This window comes from Lactuca serriola, chromosome 3 (genome assembly GCF_051521515.1).
Source record: "Lactuca serriola cultivar US96UC23 chromosome 3, Lser_US96UC23_V15, whole genome shotgun sequence".
Taxonomy (NCBI): Eukaryota; Viridiplantae; Streptophyta; class Magnoliopsida; order Asterales; family Asteraceae; genus Lactuca; species Lactuca serriola.
The window spans coordinates 98354179-98373411 of record NC_136410.1 but is presented as its reverse complement, the minus strand read 5'-3'; the positions used below and the strand labels follow the sequence as shown (position 1 = coordinate 98373411).

The following is a 19233-nucleotide window of genomic DNA, read 5'->3' as shown; positions in this document are numbered from 1 at the left end:
CGAGTACGCGGGGCGTACCTCGGATCAGATCGGTGACTCCTTCGGATAATACTTCCGAATTTTGAATTAAAAATAAATACAAAATGATTAATAAACTTCGGAAATTCATAACTTCATCATACGAACTCCGTTTTCGACGTTCTTTATATCCACGCGAAGGTGAGACCATGCTCTACGACTTTCGTTTAGACTCCGTCGGCTAATTTTGACTTTATTTTTATTAATTATTTTTAATAGGCCGGGACAGAAACTTTCGTTATAAATTCATAACTTCTTCGTTTGACGTCCGTTCTCGCCTAACTTTTTATCGTTTCAATACCAACAATGAGATCTTCGATTCTCATTTAGATTGCTTCGGCTAACAACCGCTCGATCTCAAATCGAGTAAAACAGGCTGTATATCGCTAAGCCGGAACTTCGATAAATCATAACTTCCTCATACGAAGTCAGATTTGGGCGTTCTATATATATTCGGAAACCTCGTTTCAACTACTACAACATTATTCAAAGATATTAAGTTTATTTTACACTTAAATTTTGACGCTTATTTTTATTCTTAATTAATCAAACCACATAATTAAGCAATTAAGCACAAAACACATAATACTCAAATAATACAATCTTATTATTTCAAAACGGGTTACAGAGGTTAACCTAGACTATTACATTGCTACAAATGGCAAGCCCGAAACACAAGCGTTACATCATATTATTTAATTAGTAATGATCAATAATTAATTTAGAATTAATTAAGTGATCAATATTAACTAATTAAATATGGACTCTTATATATATGTGTGTGATGGGACAAGTTCATTTAGGTTGGGCTAAGCTTTCATGGATAGTCCATGGAGTGTTCAACCCATGGATCATTTGAAATGAGAGGTCATGGGTTTAACCCTAGTATCCACACTATATAAAGATGTCCTTAGTTGGTGAAATTGAAACTAGTGTGGGTACACTAAGAGGGCTAGCCGATTTCACTAGAGAGAACCAAAGTATTCTTTTTCTCAAAGTCTTCCAAGGTGTTTTGGTGATTTGTGATTCCATTTGAGGCTTCCACACTATTGGGGCTAAGCTCTTAAAGCTTGAAGACATCAAGCTACACCAATAGGTATGTCATCTAACTAGTCTTTGTAGTATCGTTACCTCATAGTATGCTAGTTAGGATTAAAGCCTTGGAAAGCTCTTATTTGCATGTATAATAGAGAAAACATAGATCCAAGGTTTATAGGGTTGCATGTACACCATAGGAGTGTTAGAATGCTCAAAACCCAACAGTGGTATCAGAGCCTAGGCTTGTTTTCTTGTTATACTTGATTAAATTGCTTAAAAATCGAATTTTGGTGATGTTTGCACAACAGACTCGCCGAGTCCAAGGCAAAATGAATCCAACTCGCCGAGTTTGTTCTTGCACTCGACGAGTTGGACCCCCAGACAGCATATATTCGACTGTTTTGGCTAGAAATGGACTAGGGACATTACCCTAAGTTGTTTTGGAACTTATAAACCTATTTTTGATGTGGTAATGTTCATGCTAATCCAATTTCAAAGATAATTGTCAATAGATTCATGTTTTGTATTAGTTTAAGAGTATTTCTAATTACATGGAAAAGTTTGATGTGAATTATCTTTGTTCATATGAGTTGCTTAGATTACTAGAAAGGTTAATTGAATAGTTGTTTTCAATCCATTTTAATCTAAAAGTTGATTCTAAAATGTGTTTGTGTAACTAGTCATTTCATTAAGTAATAAAATGTGTCACCTTAATTAATTCCATAAGTTACAAAATAAAGAAAAGTTACATTCTTTTATTAGTTTAAAGTCTTCCATAACTTGTCCTCGAGTTATGGAACTTAAAGAGTCTTTTAATTAAAACTACTTTAAACTCATAAGTTATGGAATTAATTAGTTTTGAATAGTTTCAAAACTTGCCCTCAAGTTTTGGAATTTGAAAAGTTTTCACTTATGAATACTTTAATTCCAAGATAGCCCTTAGAATTTTAAAAGTTAAAATTCAACCCTTATACTTTATAATATTATAAGCTAATAATATATATATATATATATATATATATATATATATATATATATATATAAGAGTAAAGTCGGTCTTACCATTAGTAGGCCTCATTTATGAAGCCGGTCTATAAGGGAGGGTATAAGGTTGTTGCCTATAAAATTGCAGTTTAATGGGTGTCCACTAGACATGCACACAAAAACCGGTTTGGGCTATAGGATCCGATCCGATCCGAAAACCGGATTTGGTCAAAACCGGTTTTGACCGAACCAGATCGGATTGAACGGGCCACCGGATTGAAACCGGATCGGGACTTCGGATGGCGAATCGGATTAGACCCTCGGATCGAGAACCGGATTTTGACCGAACCGGATCCAAAACCGGTTTGAAACCGGATTTTTTTGTTACCGTTAAAAAACGGGAAAATTCGATTTTTTTTTTTTTAAACTAGCCGTTAGAACTTAAAAAAAACGGCTACTTTGACTTTTTTTGACTTTTTGGCACTTCTAAACACCTATATATACGACAAAATTGCAAATTTGATCCTTGTGGTTTGCAAAAATCTTTGGATGGGGTCCAAAAAGTTTTCAGCTTGCACCGAAGGTCCAAAATCAAGGTTTTTCATTGTTTTTGGTCCAAAAAAACTTGAAAAGTCGGTTTTACCCTTTTCCATTTCTTTTTTCTTTTTTCTTTATTTATTTTGGTATTTAAATAATTAAAAAAAAAATCTTACCCTACACACACACTCTCTCTCTCTTTCTCTCTCTCTCTCTCAACTGAAGAACTTCCCATCTCGTCTCCATTGGCAACCTCCAAAGTCTTGATTTTAACTCCGACAAACTCACTGGAAACAGGTGAGCATGGGAACTGCCAGAGTCTCAAGAATCTAAAGAGAAATCAAGAACCTACAACATTTGGGCCAACTACAACATTTCCCCTCTCAACCTTAGTCAATGTCTCTCTCCCAGAAGGTATCACGATGGTTGGTGATTTTCGTCATCGGAGAACATAACCCACTACCTGTAACTCATCAAAAAATCAAGCGTCACCATCAACTTGATCTTTGCTTCCTTTTCTCCTCATCATTGAATCACCCCACCTGGAATCTATTATCTAGTACCAAATCTGGAATCCACAAAACCTAAATACACACGAACGAAAGGCAAATTGAAGGGAGCTGAGGTGCAAATGGGAAATCGCAAGGAGGGGCAAGGGGGTCTGTCAAGACCGACGACCCTTTGTGGGTTTACTCTTCATCTTCACTGATTGGGAGAAGTAAGAAAGAACAAAAATAGAAGAAGCAGTCAAGGTGGTGATCTGTTGGTCAAACAGATCGCGAGAAGGAGTCGATCTCCGACGAACTCCCCTAGGTTCTTCGCTTGTCGCCGGCGGCCCCAAATCGAGGGGGAAAGGGAACTGATTGGATCGAAGGGAGAAAGAAGAAGAGCAAAAGCACAAAATGGGTGGTTCGATGGAGTTTTGGTCCATCGCTAAAATGAAAGAAGAAAATGAAGGTGGCTTACGCTGTTGGGTGACTATTACAGCGAGGGGGCTGCTCCGGTGGCCTCCTTGGTTGTTCTCCTTCTATTCCGTTGGCAAAACATGAGGGGCAAAGGGAAAGAAACACCGAAGTAGCAGCCGAAGGAAGTGACGATACTCAGGGTGTTTGGTTATTTCCAATTGACAGGAAGGAGGGGTGGATGAGGGTTGCCGGTTCCCCCTTTTTTCTCGCTGATGGTGTAGAAACGAGAGAGAGAGAGAGAGAGAGAGAGAGAGAGAATTATTTCCTTTTCTATTTATTTTTAAATTAAAGTAGTATTTGAAAATTAAAAAAAATATAAAAAAGAAATTAAAAGGGTATAACCGTCATTTTAAGTTTTTTTGGACTAAAAACACAGAAAAACCTTGATTTTGGACCTTCTATGCAAGTGAGAAACTTTTTGGACCCTATCCAAAGTTTTTTGAATACCACAGGGACCAATCTTACAGTTTTGTCTATATATACCTTTCATTTGCTACATTTCAATTTTACACAAAAAATTTACTACTTATTCTCATAATACTCAAAAAAATGAGCTCGAGAAATTCAACCGCGGGTCAAGATTCGGATGCAACGGTGGTTAAAATCATACCAACCACTCGGAGTAAAGAAGTGTGGGAACATTACGATTTGTGTTTGTTGTCGAACGGGAAGGAAAAAGCGAGATGCAAGAAGTGCGGAATGTTTTTGGGAAAAGATGGCAATAGCACGTTAAGGAGTCATACAACAAAAACTTGTCCGGCTGTAAAAGGTCAAAGCGATCCAAGTCAACCAAATATTACTCCCGACGGGTCGATCTTCATTTACAACAATGATGACCTTTGTGAAAGCTTTTGCAAGTTCGTGATTCAAGAGGGCTATCCTTTCAACCACTTCGACAACCCACGATTAACAAGGATTTTGCGGGAAAAAATGCAACCGCAATACCGGCAAGTAAGTCGCACTTCTCTTAGACGTGATGCTTTAAAGTATTGGGATATAGCCAAAAAAGATATGCAATTGGGATTTTTAAATATAAAAACCGGTGTTTCTTTAACCTGTGACGTTTGGTCCTCCGCCGGTAGTTGTCCCAAAAGCTATCTTTGTGTCACGGCACATTTGATAGATCCCTCTACTTGGGTAATGAACAAACGAGTTATTGCTTTTGAACTTTTTGCGCATCCTCACACGGGGGCAAGATTATTTGCAATTTTAGTAATCGTTATAGAGACTTATAATTTACGCGACAAAATCTTCTCTATTTCGTTTGACAATGCAAGTAATAATACCGCCGCGGCAAAAAGATTAATTGCAAAATATAAACCTATTTTGGATGGCTCGTTTTTTCATACTAGATGTGTTTGTCACATTATTAATCTTGCGGTACAAGATGGTTTAAAAATGATAGATTCGACGATTGAAAAATTCAAAACTGTGTTAACTAGAGTTTTTGGAAAAAATAAAGCTACAATGGAAAAATATCGAAAGTTTGCCATTTCCATTAACGTAACTCCATATAGTCCTCATTGGGATTGTGACACTAGATGGAGTTCAACATGCATGATGTTTGAAAGTTTGACACGTCAAAGAATCGCTTTGCAATTATTTTACGACACAATTTCAAAAGGAAAAAACCCGGTTTTGGATTATGATTGGGATTTGATGGAAGAGTTTGTGGAAATGTTAAAAGTTTTTAAACAATCAACCACTTTTCTATCGGGTGTGTATTACCCTACAAGTCCGTTGTTACTAAATGAATTATGGTTGATGTCCGCACAATTGGAACGTTTTGAACAAAGAAGTGAAATATTTGTTTTGGTTACGAGACCAATGAGACAAAAACTAGTCAAATATTTCAAAGAAATGCCACCACTTTTTACTTGTGCCGCAACATTAAACCCATGTATCAATGTTACGGGTGTAGAGACTTTGATTACCAAAATTGCTATGTCTTTAAATTTGCACAAAGATAACTCAAACTACATTTGTAACCAAATAAACATTTTTAATGATACTTTTACTAATTTGTTTGACATTTACGCTACAAAATATGGCAATATGTCAAACACTTTTGCAAGTTTAACCGACTCTACTAGCGGTGCATCGGGTAGTGGTGGGGGTCGAACGGATTTTCATATCGACCTCTATAACTACCTTTTGGAGGAGCAAAACAAAAGAGCACGCACATTTAACGCCTAGTAGCGAACTTGGAGTTTATATGGGTTCAAACTTTTTAAAATTCATGAGTGCACCACAATTTAAAATTTTGGATCTTTTGGCTTGGTGGAGAGAAAAGGAAGCACAATTTCCTATTCTCTCCGTCATGGCCCGTGATTTACTAACCGTCCAAGCTTCCACGGTAGCTTCGGAATCCGCTTTTTCTTTTAGTGGAAGAGTTTTATCAAAGTTGAGGACGAATCTTACCCCGGTTGCGGTAGAGGTTTGCATTTGCTTGAAGGATTACTTGGATTCTGTGGAACGTATACAACACTTGGCATCACTAGAAGGCCCACTATCACAAAATGTTGAACCGGAGATCATGGATGAAGAATATGCACAAGGCTTATCAACACCTCCGGAAGACGAAGACGATGACGATGAAGTCGAAGATGAAGATGGGGATGAAGAATATGACATTGATGAGACCCCTAGTTACTTGCGTGGCGGTTGAAGAATAATTCAATGAAGGCGACACGAAGTGGAAGACCACAAAAACTATTTCCATTTGGCTAAATGTTATAACGCCACTTTATTATTATTATTATTTAACTAGTTTAAAAACTCTTTCTAATTCGACGTTTGATGTATGTTTTAACTATTTTAATGTACCCATGTTGCATTTTGTGTTATATTTGAAGTCCAAAAAATGTGTATTTAAAAAAAAATAGAGAAAATCGGATCGGATTTCGGATCGGATCGGATCCGGATCGGATTACACCGAATCGGATGCGGGGCTCGGAAAACCGGTCAAAACCGGTTTGAAACCGGTTCGGATTAAATGCTGAATCGGATTGGGCGTGTCATAATCAAACCGGATCGGATCCGGATCCGGATCGGATCGGATCGGATCGGGTCTTTGTGCATGTCTAGTGTCCACTCTCACCCACCGCTTCCTTGACTGGCGGAGGGTCATTAGCCGAACGGGTAGGACAAAGACTATAAATTCTCCCTTCATTAAAAGTATTAATGATAAATACTAAGTAACTAAACCTTTTATAAATACCCAATCTTAGTTACTTAGGAAAAATGTGAATAAGGTGCTAATCCATGAAATTACACTTTGCACTTTGTTTAAGTCGGTTAGTGGAGCGTGTGTGGTTAACCGGCACACTATCTCGTATTTAACAAGATAGGCAAAGGGTAACTTAATGTTTATCATAGTATCGATGGAGCGTGTGTGGTTAACCGGCACATCGATTGAGGGGTAAACACTTAAGGGTACCAAGTAATTTGCATGGTTACTTCACACCTTGTTTTGTGATCCTCGGCATCCCAGTCACAAAACCCGAAGGTCACACTCGAGATTGAAACATACCATTGAAAAGTTCAATGAATCTCAAAAGAACTAGGAGTTTCAAAACCAATTAAAACCTAATAATTTATTTCGTTTTTTCATGGTGGAAATTGGTGAATCGTCATTCACCTACCTTCAAATATTCTATAGCTTGGATTACGGCATCCCTATTCCAAGTTATAAAATAGTTTGTTGGGTCCTAGCCTTAATATTTCATATTGGGTGTTATATTAAGGACTTTAAATCAGCTATCTTGAATATCTCCCAAAAGATGTCTAGTTCAGACATCTATGATCTTCCCAAATATCTTGGAACTTCACTTCCTCCACCTCCTCCAACAATTCTCCCTAACCCACAAGTTCAAGGTCACTCAAGCCCTATTAGCAAGGCAAGGTCTTGGTGTGATCACATCTTGGAGATGAAGTCACATGCTGACAAGCCGGGAGAGTTGGGTGTCAAAGTCTTGAGAAAGTTAGTGGTTCAATCACTTTCTAAGTCACATAGTGAGTTCGTTTGGGACTCCTATGAAACAGACTATGACAAGACCCTTAATGATCTTATCTATTTGCTTGGTGCTGCTGAATCAACAATGATTTGGAAGGCTAGTAAAGAAAATTTGATTAGAAGATCGACTTCCCAAGACTTTATGGACATTGAAAATGGTGACACTGGAAATCCAGAAAAAGCATTCTCTTCCCAATGGAAAGGGATCGGCCATAGTCAACTCGGTTGACCAAATGGTAAAGAGAAAGGCTAAGTCTGAGATTATCCCATGTACCATTCCCAAAGGATCCATATGGTTCTATTGCCAAAAGAAAAGAGCATTGGTTACGAAGCTGCCAAATTTACCCGAAAGATCATAAGGCTGGTAAAGTCAATAAGTTTGACTCTACTTCAGGTAAAGTCCACTATCTAACTATGTTAAGTTCCCTGTTGATGATTCTTAATACAAAATGTGACTCGGTTGCATTTTGATATTTAGCAGGATCAAGCAAAGGGAAGGAAACTTAAAGAAAGAGTATGCTGAATTTGATCGCGAAGATGGATTTCTATCGCTTGATTGAAGATCTGATTCTTGAGCTACTCTTAGGAGTTATGATAGATTGCTAGGAAACATGTAATACGAACATTACCCTAAGTAAGGAAAGATTCATGAAAACTTGATGTTTGTATGTTTATAGCAATATTATAAATATGAATTTCATTCTTTCATTTGTAGTAGTGTCTAAATTTACCAAGTAATGAAAGATTCTCATCACCCAATTTTCAATTGGAACGAAACTTGGAATCATACAAGGTGTTTAGTGTGATGTATGAGAATTTTCAACTTTGGAAAATTAAGACTAGTTCTATGGTCACATGTATATGTGACTCAAGAGAAGGACTAAGGGATCAAGTACACTTTCTTGTGCACTTGTCAAAGTCCACCACAAAAGATAGATAAGACTATTCGTCATGATTTACTAAGGTTTAGTAAATATGATTATACTTAAAAGCTTAAGTATAATTCTGAAACATTGGAAAATTTTCAATGTGTGAAAAAAATGCATAAGAAGAATCAAATTAGGCAGAAGGATAAAAGTTTCTCAAATCTGAAAAGATGGGAGAGTATGTTAGTATCATGTTTTAAGATCATCTTAATGATTTTGAGACCTTATCACAATTCATCCTCTAAGTGCATTATGATAGTTAAGAAGAGGAGTTACGAATTATTGAAGTGGTTAAATCAAGAAGATGATTCATACTTCATTCCAAAAACAATTCATAGAGTTATACTCTAAGATTGTAACTTGAGTGACATGTCTTAAAGAAGGTTTAAAACACTTGTCAAATGTAAGAGTAACAGTTTTCTACTCTTGTACAGTTGAAATTGGTAAGTTGTGATGTTTTGGATAAAACAAAGACCAACTAAGGCTAATTGTGTTAAGCGTCTGTCTTGATTAGAATCCACACTATCTCTTGAATATTTGGCAAGAAAGTCGTATAGGTCAAGGAGACAGTGGGAGTCTAAAAGATCCTGAAAGGGTTTCAAGAAGTAATCAAGAATAAAAAACATGTATTTCATCACTAGCACACAATTAGAGGTTTATAACATGTCGTGTTGACATTTATGTGCCCATTCCAGTTAAGTTGGCTATACATTTGAGTTCTTAATGGGTAAAAATTTAGGGTTTTTGGAGCTAAGGTCTTAATATCCATGGTAAACCATAAAGTTGGAAACTTTATGGTTAAAGACATCCTTTTGGGCCTAGATCTGAATTTTAGACGTAAATGCTTAACAAATAAGCACTTAATGGCTTAAGTGGAAAGCAGTCGCGTACGTTGGGCGTACAAAGGGGTACGTTGCGCGTACGTGGTCAGTTCCCCGATCCCTGGTCAACCACGTAGTACGCCCCGCGTACTCACTAAGTCAACTTGGTTGACTCAGTTGACTTTGACTTGGATTTTACTAGGGTTTGACCTAAGGGTATTTCAGGTATTTTGACCTATATGTTGAGATTGTGTCCTTGAATTTATTAAGGTGATTGGTAGAGTTGATCTTGTAGTAGCGTGCTATTCAGTTTGCTTATCTGTTTATGAGGTGAGTTTCTCATTATGTCCATGGGTCGAAGGCACCAATGCCGACTCATTACTTGTTATGTGGAATGCTAGTTGTATCTGTGATGTTTGTATGAAAGACCAGGATTTGGCCCTTGACAATTGTATGAAAGACAAGGATCTGGCCCGTGAAAACTTGTATGTAAGACCGGGATTTGGCCCTCGGCATTGCAAGGAAAGACCATAGGGGTAGCCTTGGCATTTGTATGTAAGACCGAGATTTGGCCCTCGACATTGCAAGGAAATATCATGGGGGTAGCCCATGACACTTGTATGCTTTGTGTATGTGGTATTTTGGAGAACACACTAAGCTTTGTGCTTACAGTTTATGTTTATCGTTTCAGGTACTTCTGATTCGAAAGGGAAGGGCCCGACCTAATGGCACAACATCATGCCCTCATGATTTCTGCATTTGAAATAATTGTACTCTAATGTTTTGAATATTATCACTTGATGTTGCTGCAATAATTATAGTCTTCCTTCCATGGGTCATACCATGGTCTTTCCTACTAGGAACCAAATCCCGGTCTTACGAGCCGATGCCCAAGGCCAAACCCCAGGTCTTCCATGCATATATCACAAAGACATCAAACATATAAAGTATAAATGCAGGAGCCATATCCTGGTGTTTCATACATATGCCAGGGGCCACCACCTGGTCTTCCATAAAATCATCACAAAAGCAACTAGCATTCAACATAGTATAGTGAGAAAACTCACCTCGATCCGCTGATAATAAACTCTCGGGCTACTGAACTGGAATAATTCCCCCACTAATCATAATCAAATAAAACCTAATTAATAATTATGTCATAAACCATAATCAGGACCTTAATCCTTAATCCCGATTCCTAGGCTAAAATACCATTTTACCCTCTCAAGGTTAAGCCCAATAACAATCCAAACCCTAAAATAATTCAAAACGCCCAAAAACCCACTTCAGGGAGTATGCTAACGGTACCTCATCCGTACGCCTTGCGTACCCAAGGGCCACAAAAAAAGAAACGGGATTGAGATCACGTACATGCAACGTACTCTTCTATACGCCCGACATACTGACCAACTTCCCATTCTCACAATTATGGGCTTAATCCCTTAATACACAACATCCAAAGCTCTAATCCACTTCTAATGAAGGTCTTAATCCATAAAGTTGATAACTTTAAGCCTTTGCATGGCTCCAAGAGTTCAAAATCCTAGATCTAACTATAAAGATGCAAACTTTCTGAACAAGGGACCTCAGAAACCTCAAAAGAACAACTCAAGACCTATGGAATAACATTTACTCATAAAAATCATCGTATGGGACTAAAAAGCTTATACATCTAACGATATGCAAGATCTAGCAAGATAATCATCAAGGTAAGAACTTTTACCCCTAGAAGCTTGCCAAGAAGAAGTGGAATCTAGATCTACAAGCTCCAACTCCACCAGTGTTCCACCACCAAACTTCTTCTTCTTCAAAACACCCAAAAACACCAGAAGATCACAAAAAATGCTCAAGAATACTCAAATGAAGGATATGGTTTCGAGATTACAGGTTGAGGGGGATGGAGGCTGAATATGGGGATGGTTCCAAGAGTTAATGATGCTTAAATATGGTTCAAACCCTAAAAATTAGTGTTTGAGTCCGGCTACTGTACACCCAACGTACACACTTGGGTCCCTGTCTCATTTAATCGATCTATGCCCCACGTTCACCTGAAGTACACCCAACATAAAACAATGTTGTCATTTCCAACTAAAACTTTAAACAATCATAACTTTTTCATTACAATTTTGTTTTTGGCATTCTTTATATCCACAGAAAGGTCTTGAAGAGTTCTACATTTCTATCTTGTTACTTTTGGCCCACCACAAATCAAAATTAAAATCAAAACCCTAACAAGCAGTCTGGCACTTATCTTTCCCTAACCCAACCTTGGTTCCAAACACATAAATCAAGGTCTAGATCCCATAACCAAGAATTTCATCTTCCAACAAGGCCCAATCATTACCTCCTTAAATCCCCAAGGTCTAAACATCATCGAATTACGACCCACTATCATGAATTACATAACGATCCGAAACATGGCGTTACATAAGTTATAATGTTTATTAACATGATTTTCGTAATATATTGATATGAATGTTCAATCAATAAAATATATATATACTATTTTTATAATTTATATAATATATCTTTACATATAAGTTAGAAAACAAAATAAAAGTGAACAAAACAGACAAAAGTGACAAATATATTATTTTACATAGATTCCAATTTCATTTCTTGCAAACCAAACACAATCTGAAATTAATTCAAATTCCATTTTCTTTCAACCAAACAGAATATGCTCTTGGACAAATTTCTTTTGCATTTGGAATTTCAATTTCAATCCAATTTGAACTCTAACTCTAACTCTATGAACTAAACAACACCTTGTATGTACAATGAAAATATGTTTGCAATAGGTGCAAACCTTGCAATAACATCTTATATGTACAATGAAAATATGTTTGCAATAGGTGCAAACCTAGCAATTGCAATAATAGCCAGACTATTGAACCATATACAAGAATCAAAACCCTTGATGAGTGTTGTTGGTTTTTGGTGGCAACCAAGATTGAGGAGGGTGAGAATAAGAAGAGCAACTGTGGCAAGTATATCGGATGAGGCTTTGGTTTCTATATTGTGTAAACGTAAATATCCGACCTTGGGTGGTTTTGGTTAATTTGGTTTTGTGATTATATTTGATTTTATGATATTTTGCACATGAAATGCCGAGGATGAAGGCGATAAAAGACATATATAAGAAGATGAGAAAATTATAGTAATTTTAAAAGGTAAAAAAGTGAAAGATCGAAGGATCGTGATGTAATTTTAGTAAATGGAATGGAAGTTGCTATTATTTGAAGCACACGTGGTACATGGGCTTCATGTTTTTCTATCTGTCCCTCTCTATAAATTACTTCTACACCTTCATTCCACCATCCACACGGCCAAACCTCCCTTAACAATCTACTGACACCACCTCTCTCCGGTTTCAGATCTTACCCACGATCTAAAATGGACGTTCGCCGGCGTCCGATCAAGCATCAATCGCACCACCGATCGGTGAAATCACATACCGCCGGCGAACTTCTAAAACCCCACAACCAACCAAAAGCCTCCGACGCCCTCCCACTCCCACTTTACCTTACCAATGGCCTCTTCTTCACTCTTTTCTTCTCCGTCATGTACTTCCTCCTTCATAGATGGCGTGAGAAGATCCGTAACTCCGTCCCTCTTCATGTCGTCACCTTGTCGGAACTCGCCGCCCTTGTCTCCCTCGTCGCCTCAGTCATCTACCTCCTTGGCTTCTTCGGCATCGATTTCGTGCAATCTGTTATCCGTCCTTCACCTGATTCGTGGGAAATTGAAGATGATAATTCAGATCAACTCATGATCGACGATGATAAGCCTGTTAAGCCATGCGGGCAAGCCTTGGTTCCCCACATTATGCCCACGACGGATGTGGCGGAAAGCGTTGTGGAGAAGAAGAAACCACCACCCGCCATTGAGCACACATCGGAGGAAGATGAGGAAATCGTGAAGATGGTGGTCGCAGGTTCAGTTCCGTCGTATTCCCTCGAGTCAAAACTCGGAGACAGCAAAAGGGCGGCAGCAGTACGACGGGAGGCTCTTCAGAGGATAACCGGGAAATCTTTATCCGGGTTGCCTCTTGAAGGGTTTGATTACGATTCCATTTTGGGGCAGTGCTGTGAGATGCCGGTGGGGTATATTCAGATTCCGGTAGGGATTGCAGGGCCATTGCTTTTGAATGGGGCGGAGTTTTCCGTTCCAATGGCGACGACGGAGGGGTGTCTTGTTGCTAGCACCAACAGAGGATGCAAAGCTATCTATGTCTCCGGTGGCGCCACCTGTATGCTGCTGAAAGATGGGATGACAAGGGCGCCGGTGGTGAGGTTCGGCAGCGCAAAGAGGGCGGCGGAGTTGAAGATGTTCTTGGAAGATCCGTTGAATTTCGACACTCTTGCCGTTATGTTTAACAAGTCAGTGCTTTTGTTTAAATCTCGTAACGTATTTTCTCATTTATTATTATTATTATTTTAAATCCAAGTATTTAAACAGGCATTTATAATTTATCTGATTAGAATCATATAATATTCAGAATATCTTTTACTAAAATAAAAATAAAAATAAAAACTAATCATAATAATTTTATCAAATATTAATTTTTTACATGATAAAAAACAATAGTATTAGGTTTTTGTGTTATGAACTACCAAGCTTTTAAAAGATGTACTCTCAAATAGTTTTTCTTAAACGATTACATCATATACCTTTTTAGAATATTCAAAAGTTCTGTTTTTTTTTTTTTTTTTTTAAATTATCTCAAAAATCATATTTAATCCTATACCTTTCCTAATGAATCTTGTATGATTTTATATTTTTACACAATGGAGTATGCTTTTTAAAATCTAGATAGTATGTCAATTTTTTGATAAATCAAGAACCTTTATGAATATATATAAAGTTTGTATGATGAAACCGATGCTTATTAGTTAATATATTTGGTCCTCCTTTAATTAAATTGCTCGTTGACAATTGTCTATTCGACAGTACATGAGAGAAAGTCATTAATATGTAGAGACAATAAATATAAAGAGACTATAAGAAGCCCAAACAACTTCACTATAAGCTAAAAGTGTCGTTTATCCTTACCCTGTTTGTTTGGCTGATTAATAAGTCGGTATGTGTAGTTACCAAATTACGTATTCCTTTTTGTTAACCTTTCATTTTCGTATTAAATTCGAAGTAAATAAAAATTTTCTATGAATTATATTACATGAATTTCAAATGTTAATTAAATTGTCAGATACAAACATATTCATTACCATTGAAAGGTAACAGATCAATACATTTCTAAAGTTTAAAGCAAAAAGTTAAACAATAATAAGTTAAAACAAAAATTAAAAAAAGTAAAAAGGCAAGAATGAGAGGTGGGTAGGTGTACACAGAAATCGATGCGCGTTCATGACTCAGCCAGTCGACGTTTGAACGTGATTCATATTCATTGCTTGATTTAAATTTATTTTAGACATATTTTTAACATAAAGATTGATTATTTTAACTTTATGATAAATGATTTTATACTTTTGTCCAAAATTCTAGATATTTCATATTCAAATATTGATCAAACTATAAAATAAACGTTACTCCTGTTGTTTTTTACATGTTTATGTCACACTATTTTATTCCAAAATAAGCATCTAGAAACATATGGAATACTACAGCCTTTTCAACTAAATAAAAAATTGTTTTTTTTTTTTTTTACAGATCAAGCAGATTTGGAAGACTACAAAGCATACGATGTGCAATCGCCGGCAAGAATCTTTACATAAGGTTTTGTTGCAGCACCGGTGACGCCATGGGAATGAACATGGTCTCAAAAGGTGTCCAAAATGTTCTTGATTTCCTTCAAACTGATTTCCCCGATATGGACGTCATGGGCATCTCTGGTATATTTAATAACTATAATTTATAATCCCTCATGAAGTTTTTATTATATACAACAAAAATTTATATATGTTTGTTACAATATATATTATAGGAAACTATTGCTCCGACAAGAAACCTGCTGCAGTGAACTGGATAGAAGGTCGTGGGAAATCTGTGGTTTGTGAGGCAGTGATCAAAGAAGACGTGGTCCAAAAGGTGTTGAAAACGAGTGTTGCTTCTTTAGTTGAACTAAACATGCTCAAGAATCTTACAGGATCTGCCATGGCTGGTGCACTTGGAGGTTTCAATGCGCATGCTAGCAATATAGTCTCGGCTGTGTACTTAGCCACAGGTCAAGATCCAGCTCAGAATGTTGAGAGCTCTCACTGTATCACAATGATGGAAGCTGTTAATGGTGGTAAAGATCTTCATGTATCAGTCACCATGCCTTCCATTGAGGTACGTAATATATATACTTTGTTTTTGTTTGTGTTTAACTTTATTTTCATGCTAAAAAATTGACATATGTTATGGTGATTGTTAATTAATGAAGTTATAGTACTATTGATGTGGACCCGTGAGAATTCATAAGTTTAATTATAGGGTACGTATATATGGTAAGATCGAGTATATGTATATCTAGTCAAGACATTTTCCATCAATCAAACCAAATCAAATCATGTATACTTTATATGATTGAGAAAGTATATGCATTTAATGATTAGTTACGCGTTGGCTTTTCAAAAGATGTGTGTTCACTAATTGGTACTACTAATCAACTACCTTGATCTGAAAAGATGGAGAAGAAGATCAAATGATTTTTAAAGTATTATTGTTAGCTGCTTCTTGTTGATTATTTTGAATTAACTAATATTTTATTAAAACGTATTTTATAATTATTGTAGAAAGTTACTCAAAATATATATAAAAACCATTGTTTTAGCTTTTGTACTTTGGATTATTTTATGTTCCATTCCAAATTTCATAGATTTTTCAAAAGTAGTAATAACTTACTGGCTTAAGAAAAGATTAAATAACTGCACCAATTCGACTATCGTGTTGTACATAATTTTATTGGAGCTTTCTTGTGATCAAGAAAGTGATCCTTTCTTGACTATATTTGCAAGTGGGTTATTAATGTTTGACCCTTCAATATTTTTAAAGATTATATATCACGAAACTATTTGAATCTTGTTTTCTTACGATTTTGTACTCCCAAATAATATATATGAACACATGAATGATAATGACGCAACTAGGTCTTGATCTTTCTTTAATTCTAGATTGTATTTTTATATAGCTTAGAACACCAAACAAATAATATTTTTGGTTAAGTAATTCGTATACAGCTAATTATGATCTTTTGAGACTCCTGTACTTTTAAAAGCTCATAATAAAGTCCAATGACATACAAAGAATCTATCTTTTGTAACATGGAAAGACAGTGGAGAGACATTCTTGTGAATTATTTTAATCCAAACTGAAAACCCACAAGACATAGTATATGAGATCACATGCATGTCATAGTTTGCACCTTTTCTTGTCTGTACTTGAGAATATTTTTCAATTAAACAAGAAAGCTTACTTTTTTTTTTCATTGATTCTATTCAGGTTGGAACAGTTGGAGGGGGTACCCAACTGGCATCACAAGCAGCATGTTTGAACTTATTAGGTGTCAAAGGTGCAAGTAAAGATGAACCAGGGTCAAACGCAAGGGTGTTGGCCACCATAGTAGCTGGCTCAGTTCTTGCAGGTGAGCTCTCTCTCATGTCAGCAATAGCAGCAGGTCAACTTGTGAAGAGTCATATGAAATACAACAGATCTACCAGAGATATGTCCAAGTTAGCCTCCTCTTAGATGTCTCATATATATAGCCACTTGGTTGTCTTGTGATCCCTTTGTATGCATTAGGGTCGACACAACAAGTGGACCCTATAATGAACACTGGTTCACCATATATAGAATATCTAAAAAAACACAAAAAAAGAATAAATGTGGCTAAGGGTAGATAATGGATGGATTAAGGAGAGGTGAATGATGAGGACAAAGAAGAAAACAAAAGGGAAACGAAGTAGTGGTGTAAGTGTTGTGTATTCTTTTAATTGAAGATTCCCATGTGAGTTTGGATCTGTTTCCCAAGTGTATAAAGGTTGTGTATGTGTAGTGGTGGTGGTGGGGAGAATCAATAGGAAACACAGAAATCTAGGGCTGTGGTGTGGTATTGTTTTTTCATGTCTTGTTTTTTACGTTGCTGCTGGTCATTAGGGTTTGCATGTGCAAATGCTTCTATTTTATTTGTATCAATCTTGTCTGTATCTGTGTTTATTTTTCAACTCTTTTGTTTGTTTAATACTTCTCTGAACTTGTGAATCGATCTACACTTAAAATAGTTACTAGGAAAAAAGTTTAAATATGTTGGAATTTATGTTTTCTTTTATCCATCTTGTTTTGGAAAAAAGATACGGAAAGAATAAAGCAAATGATCTATTTCACATTCAATCTTGTTCTTTTTACAACTACAACTATGTATGTGTAACATTATTTTCTATTTTTTTGTATGTCCCGATTAGACTCCGATTAATCTTCGATTAGTCCTTAGGTGCTACTCGGCATGTTAGAAGGCGTCAATCGATTAATCCCTATGTTGACAATGAACGAAGAAGTTAGTGAATTCTTAACATTTTGAAAAAATTATATCTCAATAATATAAACTAGCTGGGGTACTCCGCTCCGCGGGGTTCAATGGGCTCGGTTTTGACCATAGTTTTCGTCTTTTAATAATCGAATCAGTCAACGCTTCTTTAAAACCACATATAGACCAAAGTTATAAAAGTTACAAAAGTGTGAATTGTGAGGAAGAAAGCCAAGCCTATCATGAACTGGGATCCTTGTCAAAAACATCTATATAGATTCATATCTCTAATGATAATCCTTGGTGGAGCCCGCTCATGAATTGTAGGAAGAATAACCCTTTTTTAGAAGCTCATGAATTGTAGGAAGAATAACCCTTTTTTAGAAGCACATGTGAAAAAGAAGTAAAAAGTACACATCATAGTACAAATGAACATTAAACTTCATGGATAAGTGTCAAAAATGAGAAATTGGATAAAATATGATTTTGATATTTATCCAACAAATATCGACCTTGTATCTACCTCTTCCTTGCTTGCTTGGCTCGCAGCTGCACCAACAAACAGAATACGCGAAATCGAGATTTGTGCGTGTGAAATGAAAGCGATAAGTGTGTTGGGTGTGATTTCTCTTATTTTGTCTGTATGTATTCAAAATAAAAAGAAAATGTTTAAATAACTTGTATCGGTGAACAAAGAGGATAGGTAAAAAAATTTACCTTTGGCATATATGACAGGTGTAATGTTTGGTAGAAATATGTGTGTAAAGCTCATTGTGCCCATAAAATGATGACCTGCAAAATTCAGATAAAGGATGTCCCTAAAACCAACCTCTTTCATTTTCAATTCCATCAACTTCAGAGTCAACTGTGTTTATATGTTGTTTTAATTAGGTTTTGGAATAAAGCTTCTGTTTATAGGGATTACGTGATGTAATTTGGCCCAACTTATCTTTGTACATGTCCAAATGTAATACATACATATATATATATATATATATATATATATATATATATATATAAGTTGGGCCAAATTACATCACGTAATCCCTGACTTTGTTATTCTAATCATCCTAGTTTTAGTTCCATAGAAAAAATAAGAATTGTAAACAATTTTCGCTCCGGTTGTAAATAACCACAATCTTTATTTCCTTAATGTATGGTGATTAATGATACAACTATGGTGTACTTCATATAAGGATCAAATATGCAAAGAAAGGGCAAATCATTGGGTTTAGTTAAGTGAAGGAGGTTAAATTGGTTGATGCACGGATCAAGGGCCATTAGGTCATTTTCTTTCTCTGGTCGGTTGATTTCAATATAAATAGAAGGTTCCTTACCTGAAGAACAACAAAAGGGGAATTTCAGAGAATCACAACATCTTATATGATTTTTTAAAGGTGTTTGAGAGCCAGCAAGGGCTGAATAGAGAAAATTGTCGTACGAAAATAAATGAAATTACAAAAAT

General features: G+C 36.2%; 1 protein-coding gene across 1 annotated transcript; it reads left to right on the top strand.

Annotated features, from left to right (window-relative positions):
* The first annotated feature begins 12609 nt into the window (after positions 1-12609).
* LOC145092922 (3-hydroxy-3-methylglutaryl coenzyme A reductase 2-B-like) lies at positions 12610-17488 on the top strand. The gene is made up of 4 exons (XM_079030920.1): positions 12610-13686; positions 14975-15156; positions 15249-15595; positions 16748-17488. Exons 1-4 carry the CDS (start codon positions 12701-12703, stop codon positions 16991-16993), a joined length of 1761 nt encoding a protein of 586 aa, XP_078887046.1. The 5' UTR covers positions 12610-12700; the 3' UTR covers positions 16994-17488.
* Positions 17489-19233: the final 1745 nt, after the last annotated feature.